This window comes from Helobdella robusta (assembly GCF_000326865.2).
Source record: "Helobdella robusta unplaced genomic scaffold HELROscaffold_57, whole genome shotgun sequence".
Lineage (NCBI taxonomy): Eukaryota > Metazoa > Annelida > Clitellata > Rhynchobdellida > Glossiphoniidae > Helobdella > Helobdella robusta.
In genome coordinates this window covers 229,900-240,931 of record NW_008705311.1, presented here as the reverse complement: position 1 = coordinate 240,931, position 11,032 = coordinate 229,900, and the positions used below count along the sequence as shown (strand labels likewise).

The following is an 11,032-nucleotide window of genomic DNA, read 5'->3' as shown; positions in this document are numbered from 1 at the left end:
CGATTCGTATGCATGTCGACAACAACAACAACGCAACAAAACTAACCAAAACATGAATAATTTCTCACCAAACCACAGCCAACGACAACAACGACATCAACCCCGGACGCAACCACGGCCAACAGCAATCTACCAACACAACAACAAACGCCAACAACGAAACCATCATCTTCGATTCTTCAAATGGGGGGCAGCAAATTCGGGGGCTTGGTGGGCCCCGCGGGAAATTTCTCTACTATTCGTCCGACATCTGTCATCACGAAGGAGCAGAAAGATCACAATGAGGAGAACATGATGCGTCAGCAGATGTCAGGCTACAAGCAGATGAGGAGGGCACACGCCAAACAGCTGCAACAGGTGGGTACTGCTGTTTTGGTGGTTTGTGGGGCTGCTGTTTTGGTGGTTTGTGGGGCTGCTGTTTTGGTGGTTTGAGGGGCTGCTCTTTTGGTGGTTTGTGGGGCTACTCTTTTGGTGGTTTGTGGGTACTGCTCTTTTGGTGGTTTGTGGGGCTGCTCTTTTGGGGGTGTGTTTCAATTTTTTTTGTTTATTCAAAATCAACCAACGAATCAGCACAAAGTGATAAAATGTAACTTGAGTTTAGCTGATTTTCTGGTACCGGTATAAGACAATAATACCTAATGGTCTTGTGTGGGCCACCGTGAGTAAACATTTGAAGGCCAAAACAGATTGTGCACAAATTTAATTTACTAAATATTTAAGATATGTACAATTCAAAATGTAATATTTGATGAAATCTACCGAATTTAAAGCTCTTGAAAGTTTACGGTTGAGGTTTTCAATGTTTTTAACAGTAAATCTCAACCGCAAACTTTCAAAAGCTAAACATTCGGTCGGTTTTATCAAATACTGCATCAATTATTGTCTGCTTCCAGCCTTTACATAATTCAAGATGTATAAAATAAATATGACATTATCATCTTCATCACAACATTGTCACGATCATCGCCGCAATCGCGACCACAATCGCCACCACACGCCAACAGCTGGAGTACAAATGCCAGTGCGAGATGGACGAACTGAGGGCTCGCCTAGACAAGGAGAACGACACGATGATGAACATGATCAACAATGAGGTGAAGTCTCTGGAGCAGAAGCAAGAAAGAGAAAGAGAAAGGGTGAGGACTGCTGCTGATGCTGATGATGATGCTGATGATGATGCTGATGATGATGCTGATAATGGTGGAGTAATGGTGGTGGTGGTGTAATGGTTAATGGGTCTGGGAGTGCTCCTGTGTTGCTCGTTAGGCGTTTGTTCACGTGCGCTTGCATGCGTTGTGTGGTTGCTCCTTTCAAACAATTTGAACGTTTCTATTTACTCTTTACCATTTGACATCATCATCGGCACTATCATGACATCACCATCATCACAAACATCATTATCAGCACTACCGTAACATCATCATCATCATCGTCACAAACATCATTATCAGCACTACCGTAACATCATCATCATCACCATCATCGTCGTCACAAACATCATTATCAGCACTACCGTAACGTCACCATCATCATCATCAATATCAGCTGATGAGGCAATCAGCCTCTGACGAATCTCGCATCAAAAAGTTTCTGGAGCAGAGGAAGGACCAGGAGCTGAAGCAGTTCAAAAAGGATTTGATTAGCAAATCCAAGGTATGCTTCTTTGTCTGTCTGTTTGTATGTGTGTGTGTGTGTGTGTGGGTGTGTGTTTGTGTGTGTGAGTGTGTGTATGATGATGATGATGACGGTGATGATGATGATTTTAGGTTTTCCCGGGCACGCCGTCACGTGGTAATACCGGAAGTAGCAGCAGCAATGAAAATGGCGGACTGACGCGACAGCAGCAGTTGGACGCTGAAGCCGACCTCGTTCGGAGACAACAAGCTGATGTGGAGAAGGAGGTGATGATAATGATGAAGAAGAAGATGATTGTGATGATGATGATGATAACCGTTGTGATGATGGTGGTGATATTTTTGTCTAGGCTTCTTGTTACAACATTATCATTACATACCATGCAACACCATCGTATCATCATCATCCCCACATCTTATCATCATCGTCGTCGTCGTCATCATCACATCGTCATCATCATCACCAGCTTCTGAAGCACAGAAAGAAAAATTTAATGGACAGAAAGAATTGTGATAGCAAGCTCCTTGAAGAAGTTAGTGGCGACGATGATGATGGTGATAACGATGATGATGATGATAATTGGGTGATGCTTTGGTTAAAGGCATTTGGTTCTGATCTGAAGTAACCTGCATCGAATGCACAGTAATCCTCGTCTATTGTGTGAAATGTGTGTTTGTGTGTGAAATGTGTATGTGTTGTGTGTGTGTGAAATGTGTGTTTGTGTGTGTGAAATGTGTATGTGTTGTGTGTGTGTGTGTGTGTGAAATGTGTGTTTATGTGTGTGTGAAATGTGTTGTGTGTGTGTGAAATGTGTGTTTGTGTGTGTGTGAAATGTGTTGTGTGTGTGTGAAATGTGTGTTTGTGTGTGTGTGAAATGTGTGTTTGTGTGAGTGTGTGTGCGCGTGTGCGTGTGTGCGCGCGTGTGTCTGCTGTATAGTTGGTACCTCTGAAAATGATGACAACTGTATTAATGATAATAAATTGTTAGACTATTCGTGGAGGGAATGAAGCGTTTGTAATAATGATGATGACAAATAGCACACATTCAACGTGGTTGTGATTGAAATCTTTATCGCCATTATAATCGCCACCGCCAGCTACTGACGATGAAGCAGACGCACTTCACGGCGACCACAAAAACCTGGCTGCACCACCACGAGCTCATCAAACGACTTGAACTCAGTAACAATGAGAAAATTAAAAGGTTGCATCACCAAACAAACAAACACCCAACCAGCCAGCCAACCAAACAAATACACAACCAACCAACCAAATAAACACACAACCAACAAACCAACCAACTAATCAACCAAACAAACAAACAAACACAACTAAAAACGTACAATCAAACAAACAAACAAACAAACCTAAAAATGTACAATCAATCAATCAAACAAACAAACACACCTAGAAACGTTCAATCAATCAATCAAACAATCAAACAAACAAACACACCTAAAAACGTACAATTAAACAAACGTACAAACAAACAAACAAACAAACACCAGACTCCAGTCAGAGCAGATGGACAGGCAGCACGACATGGAGCTTTCGAACCAGAGGGATTACGCACAGAGAGCCCTCAAAGAAGTGAAGCAGAAGCACATTGGCGAGCAGAAGATGATACCTAAAAATTTGAAGGTATGTCTGTTTATGTGTATATTTTCATGTCTGTTTGTATGTATGTTTTTATGTATGTCTGTTTGTTTTGTATGTCTGTTTGTATGCGCGTGTAGGTGGGTGTTTGTTTAGATTTATTTGTGTCCTTGTGTGTTCGCTTGAGTCTGAACGTAGGTCATGGTTTGTTTGTTATATGTGCGTAAAAGCTTTTATACATTTAAACAGCTGCTTGCGTGTAAATACATAACAAAAAAAAAACCCCGGACAGACTCAAGCCCAGTTAATCAAACGGAAATTCCAAGAAAGTTTGAAAGATCAGAACAGATCGTACAAGAGTCAGAAGGAGAGTATCCTGTCCAAATTTGGGAGGGCTGACCATAAGGAGGCTCTGGGTAAGTTGAAGGAGGAGCATCTGAGGTGTTGCTCACTGCTGGCCGAGCAGTACAACAACACTATCACGGATCTCATTGAACATCAGAATGTTAGTTTGTTGGCTGGTTGATTGACTGGCTGACTGGTTGGTTTGTTGGTTGACTGCTTGGCTGGTTGGTTGGCTGGCTGGTTGGATGGTTGATTGGTTGGTTGATTGGCTGGCTGGCTGGCTGGCTGGCTGGTTGGTTGGTTGGTTGGTTGGTCGGTCGACTAGCTGGATGGATGGATGGGACAAAAAAGAGTTTTGCCAACTTTTTTCATTTACAATAATTTTTTGTTTATTTATTCTAAATTACTTCTATCCATCCATCCATCCATCCAACCATCCATCCAACCAACCAACCAACCAACGAACCAATCAAAACTGTCTTACGAGCCAATCGCAACTTTTCCACACATTCAACCAATCAAAATCATTCTTTTCGACCAATCACAACCTCCCCATCCATCGGACACCAGCCATTCACATTCGTCATACCATCAGGTGAGTTTGGACGCCAGCCAATCAGCTGAGGTGAACGAACTTCAGCAGAAACTGGACAGCGAGATGAAGAGATTGAAGGACTATTTGAAGAAGATAAAACAACAGATGCAACTCCAACAGGAAAAGGATACCAAAGAATTAAATCAGAAGATCGCTCTTCGATTTGTTTTGCTGGAGAAAAAAGTAAATTATTTTTCTAGTCTTTGGTTATGTGTTTTATTTCTTTTTTATATAAAAAATTTTTTATTTCAAATTATGACTGCATTTGTAATAACTTTTAAAAAAAATTCTTTTAGCTTTCATTTTATGTCTGCCTGTTTGTTTGTTGAATGAAGGGAGTGTTATAAATTACCTTATGGTAAGGTTTTCTTGGTTGTTGATTGGTTGGTTGGTCTGACGTGGTTCCTGATTGGTTGGTTTGTCTGATGTGGTTCCTGGCTTGTTGGTCTGTCGCGATTCCTGATTGGTTGATTGGTCTGACGTGGTTCCTGATTGGTTGTGAGTAAATTGACGGCTGGCATTGTGAATCGATTTCATTGGATGTTGATCATGGTCAATCATTAATCAACCATTTGTAATCAATCAATTAACAAATCTAACACTTATCGATTGAGTTTTATTTATATACTTGGCCAATCAATCAACTAACCAATCAGTCAACCAACCAACCCACCAATCAACCCGTCAACCAACCAATCAACCCGTCCACCAACCAATCAACAAACAGATCGCGGAAGACAGGATCCAGCTTGAGAAAGGGTGCCAAGAGTTGAGGCAGCAAATGGAGAATAAATACGACCTTGAACTTCAAACCCTGACTGAAAATTTCGGCAACTGTCACGTGAGAAGCGACAGCCAAGCACAGAGTAGCGACAGAGAAAGTGGGCGGAGCGACAAGGATGGCGGGCATGACAATCTCGCTAGGATACCCAATAGCCAAAGTGTGGGCGTGTCTATAAATCAGTTCACCTCCAATACGGCGTTGTGATTGGTTGATAAGGATAGTAATTGTTAATAATAATAATAACAACAACAATAGTAATAATAATAATGATGATGATGATAATGATGATTGATAGATATTGATTGGTTATTTTTTGGTTTATAGATAATTTTTTTACTTTAAATGCAGCGATTAGTATGTATATAAGTTTTTGTATGTTTGTTTGTATGTACGTTTGTGTATCTGTATCTGAGTATGTAAGCGTGTGTGTGTGTGTGTGTGTGTGTGTGTGTGTGTATGTATGTATCATTGTGTATGTATGTATGTATGTATCATTGTGTATGTGTTGTATATGAAAGTGTATGCATGCATGTTTGAACCTTTTTATGGATGTATGTATGTATGTATGTATGTATGTATGTATGTATGTATGTATGTATGTATGTTAAAACCAAATCATTGACGAATGACACCAAAAGCCAAGCGTCTGACTAAATTTGTCTGTATGTATGTATGTATGTATGTATGTATGTATGTATGTATGTATGTATGTATGTATGTATGTATGTATGTATGTATGTATGAACCCATAATTGATTAGAACTATAGGGAAGTAATAATCATATCCGGGTTCAGCTTTAATCTATGTTAAACACTTCGCACAGACAGGTATTTTAACGCTCCATCCAAAATACAGAAAGAATTATATTTTTGAAGTAAAATAGAAAAGGATTGCTTTACATAACTCTTATCTAATGGGTCACCCGATACTTCTACAATCCTGCTACAGAGTTCATTCAGAAAACTCTGAGTGTGAGCATCGGTTGGACCAAAGGTCTCAATGCAGACTGGCTGAAAAATTTTGCTTTCTGCAAGAGCCGCATATTTTTAATTTTTAAAGTCTGCGGCTCTTAAGGCAGCGGCACCCGTCTCCTGTGAGGTAAGATTAATGTACCTTTCAGCCATGGTGTGAGGGAACGTAACATCCCAAGCAAGGGAACGTCCCTGCGCCCATGGTGAAATAGTATAAATCCATCGGGCCTGAGGCTACCTTCCTCCATAAGACCCGTGGGTTCTTTAATTGTGGGTATGTTTGCCCTCTGAAAGCCCCTGACCAAAAAGTCGTTGTATGTATGTATGTATGTATATGTTTGTATCTATACTATATATCGCTGTGTACATACATACATTTGTTAGTATGTCCTCGTATATGTGTGTACAATGGATGAATGGACGAATGACTAGATAGATGGATGGATGGATGGTTAGTTGGATATATGGAGATACACATATAGATACATGAAACCAACACTTTACTCTTCAGACGAATGATCATTAATTTTTGTGTCAAATTTTTTAGAGCACATTATTTTTCAAAATAATTTTTTAAAATTATAATATATATAAATATATTTATATATATCAATATATAAATATAATAATTTATTATTTACATATTTTTGAAAAAACATTTTGCGATATTTTAATTGACGATGTGTCTATAATTAAATGAAAGATTGATTGGTTGACCGATTGAATAAATGATTGACAAAATATATAAATAAACAAATGATTGATTGATTGATTAAATGAATGAAAGAATGAATGAATAAATGAAAGAAAGAATGAATAAATGAATGAATAAATGAATGAATGAAAGAATGAATGAATAAATGAATGAATGATTAAACTACTTCTGTCCTTCTTCCTTACTAGAATCATTAATATGTTTCTATTGATTCAGTATTATTACTATTATATATATATATGTATATATATATATATATATGTGCTGGTAAAAGACCATAATTAATGAAGTTATCTATTAAATCTACCAAAATCTACCGAATTTCCATCCTTGGATAAATTTTTTATCGTTGAAATCACCCTGTATCCACTGGGTTTTTGTAGTTTTTGGCAGAAACACACACATATATGCATATATATATATATATATATATATATATATATATATATATATATATATGTATGTATATCTGTAAAGATCATCATTATCACCATAGTTGCGTCATCGTTATTTTCCCCATAATCACAATCATTATTATTATTATTGTTATTATTATTATAATTATATATTATTATACATATAATTTTAAATCATAATATATTCAATCCTGTTATGTTCTAGATTGAGGTACTCAGTCGCACTTTCAATGATTTCTATTTTTAATTAAATAATAAAAAAAATTAGAATTATATATATATATATATATATATATATATATATATATATATATATATATATATATATATATATACATATTGTTGGTAATATTCATAAATATTGTAAAAATATATACATATATATATATATATATACGTATGTATATTTACTTACATATATGTATGTATGTATGTGTGTATGTATATTTACTTGTATGTACATATGTATGTATGTATATTTAATTACTTATAAATAATGTCTAATCATGGAAGAAAATAAATTATGAAGAATAATCATAATACATTAATTGTTGTTTTGTTTGGATGAGTTTTAAGGGTAGATTCGGGTAGGGCTGTGCCGGGAAAGTTGGGTTAGGGTGAGTTGGATTATCGATTTGGCAGTTACAAACAGTGCTTTTTAAGGAAGTGCATAGTGACTCTTCTTGGTGCCTTGACTAAGTTTCCAAACAAAAATCCGTCACTAATTAGTGCCGAATGGTTTTATAATGGTTTTAATAATGAAAATAGAAAAATGAATGTAAAAAATTTCATCCAGTTCAACTAATAATTATTGGTTGAACTGGATTATATTACTTATATTACTAGATTAAATGAAATAATTAATTAATTATTTTCTTATCAATTATTTAATTCTCTCTATAATTAAACATTTTTTTTACTTTTTTAAGGGAGACGGTCGCCCCGGACGCAGGGGGGAACGTGTAGCAGGCGCCAATTTGTCTATAACAAAATTTTTCCGGCGGAGTTACAGTAAAAATGAACCATTAATTGATTAATGGGTCATTTTTATCTGGATGCATAACAAATATTTTTCGTCGTCAAATGGGCAAACGAAATGAAAGGCGAACGAACGAACAAACTTAGAAACAAACGAACCGACACAAAAATTGAAACACCACAAAAAATAATATCTTTATTAAAAGGTTAAATTAATTAATTGCTTAAATAATGCTTTAAAAGTGAATTGCAAATGAATGAACAAATGAATTATCGAATTAATAGTTATATAATTCATTCATTTAGTCAGTCGGTCAAACCAATGAATAAATGAAAGAATGAATGACAAAATAGAAATGTGTTACACACACAGCTCATAACGCCGAAATGTTTTTTGTAAAATTTTTTAATTCAAGCAAATTAAGCAAAATTCAGGTCATAAATCCATGAAGCGTTAGATGCTCATAAAACCACCACATCAATAAGTGTATAGAGTTTCGCTGTATGTTCCTCGTTACAACACAAACAATAACAATACTAATAATGCCTTATTATTATTATTATCGCCACATTACCATCGTCATTATGTAAACATGGTAAGTCTCATTATTAACATAAGATGACCTTCAGTAATTATCATAATGTTTAATTATATATATATATATATATATATATATATATATGTGTGTGTGTGTGTGTGTGTGTGTGTGTGTGTGTGTGTGTGTGTGTGTGTATGTGTATTACGATAGTATAAGAACGCATACAAACACGGAGATGTATAAACAAAATAATAATGTTTAAAAATACGATTGCAGCTGTCCATATTTGAAATGTAATAATAATAACAAAAATAATATTAATAATGATTAAAAAAATAATAATTTTTTATAGAATTAATTCATTCCTTTACTCGTCATCCATTGAAATATCCATCGGTCCATCAATCAGTCAATCAATCAATTAGCTTGTAAAGCGCTATTTCCGCGATGTTCAACAGCGCTCCTTAATGAATTTTGCAAACAGATGGGTCTTGAGATCCACTCTGAACTTCGTAAGTGATGGAGAAGTAGTCAGAGAAGTAGGTAGAAAGTTCCAGAGAAAATGGCCAGAAAAAGCAAAAGTAGATTTAGCAAGAGTGTTTAATACGAGTTAAGAAGAAGCCAGAACAAGAAGACGATCGTAAACCGGGACGTTTAGGTTCAATTAATATATCAATATCTGATAAGTACTTAGGAAATAATTTAGAGACTTATACATAAATGTGCAAATTTTAAAAATTATTTTATAGGAAGCCAGTGCAAGAGAACAAGATATGGAGATATATGAGAAAAAAAGGGCACGAGCAGCTAGACGAGCTGCGGAGTTAAAAGCTTTGCTTAAAGTATAGACTGTAGAATCAGGATGACCATAGCAGAGCGAGTTACAATAATCAATCCTAGATAAGACTAACGAAGTAACAAGAGACATAGTAGAATCAAAGATAAAGCTAGACTACGAAACTCGTGAGAAACATCAAGAGTATTAGAATCAGGTAAATTAGAATTTCATACATCCATTCATCCATTTATTCAATCACTCATTCATTCATTCCTTCAATCATTTATTTATTCATTCAATCAATCATTTGCTCATCAACTCACAATCCATTCATTTAATCATTCATTCATTCATGCATGCATGCATGCCTTATGTCACCCGTCCATCTATTCATTCATTCACTATCCATTTGTCCCATCGGTTATTCATTCAACGAACGCATTTAGACATTTTTCATTACATACAATAATAACAATAATAATTCAAATAAAAGAGCTTAGTTCAGCATTTAACACACCAACGTGACGTAATAAACAGAGATGTACCGGAATTCGGCTTCAACAAAACTTTGGCCATTTTTCCAAATCCGGCTCCGGCTAAAATTTTGCATACCAGAATAAAATAATAACGACGATGATGATGATAATAATAATAAGAACACAACATAGCAAAAGAAACCGAAATAGAAATAATAGTTCTTATTTTTTTCGTATACTTTTTTCAAAAAATAAAAAAAATCACATTTTGTAGGTGCCAAAACACAGTGTTCTTGGCATCATTAAAACGGAAAGAAGAGGAAGAAAACTATTGCAAAGTGGTAATAAACTTTCTCTTTCATTCTCTTTTTAATTTTTCGTCATTTGCAAGTGGGTACATTACATAAGTTAAAGAGTATTTACTGTGTCATTGTTTAGAGAGGAAAAAAAATTTCTTCGAATGTTGAAAAAAAATATTAATAAAGACGAATTAAGGACAATGCCAAAAATAATTTGTGTCACATTTCTTTGAGACTGGTCGCCAAAAATTTAATACATACACAAAAACACACACACACACACACAGATACACACAAACACATATAAACAAAGAAGAAAGACACACACCTACATACATTTATACAAAACTGAGTAAGCGAGGAATATTTAATGCTATATTTAAGAAAACTATTGCAAAATGTAATAATAATGGAAATTATACAAATAACAACAACAACAGCAACAATAATAATAATAACACGCATAATATAAGATGTACAGTACACGTATATATATACAAAAAAGGAACATACTTAACTGCATCAAACAAATGGATATAAAGTATAAGATATACACTGTATGAATTCTTATATATATATATATATATATATATATATATATATATATATATATATATATATATATATAAACGTTATATATAGTTTAGTGCCTCATTTGGATAGATAGATAGACATTCATTTATTCAATGTGTGTTTTTAATTCTTTCATTTTCAACATCTTCCATTCATTATCATAATCATAAACCAACATTTTTCTTATCATCATCATTTTCGAGACTATCTTCGATCATCATCTTAATCTTTTTCGCCAGCATAATTTTTATACACACTCCACAACGCGTCATAATCCACTAATCCAAACACCAATCTCTACACACACTATTTCACACACTCTCACACACAC

The 11,032-nt window shown here is 35.0% G+C and overlaps 1 protein-coding gene across 1 annotated transcript in view; it reads left to right on the top strand.

The window, feature by feature from the left end:
* HELRODRAFT_193684 (hypothetical protein) overlaps nucleotides 1-6,471 on the top strand; it is a gene marked incomplete at its 5' end in the record, with an annotated part of 9,346 nt that extends 2,875 nt beyond the window's left edge. The window contains 13 exon segments of the mRNA XM_009028633.1: nucleotides 79-357; nucleotides 1,005-1,136; nucleotides 1,546-1,653; nucleotides 1,767-1,901; nucleotides 2,102-2,167; nucleotides 2,733-2,839; nucleotides 3,144-3,276; nucleotides 3,524-3,647; nucleotides 4,172-4,354; nucleotides 4,899-5,235; nucleotides 5,255-5,389; nucleotides 5,432-5,518; nucleotides 6,262-6,471. Of these exon segments, the coding sequence (XP_009026881.1) occupies nucleotides 79-357; nucleotides 1,005-1,136; nucleotides 1,546-1,653; nucleotides 1,767-1,901; nucleotides 2,102-2,167; nucleotides 2,733-2,839; nucleotides 3,144-3,276; nucleotides 3,524-3,647; nucleotides 4,172-4,200 (1,113 nt within the window). The 3' untranslated portion in view covers nucleotides 4,201-4,354; nucleotides 4,899-5,235; nucleotides 5,255-5,389; nucleotides 5,432-5,518; nucleotides 6,262-6,471.
* Nucleotides 6,472-11,032: the final 4,561 nt, after the last annotated feature.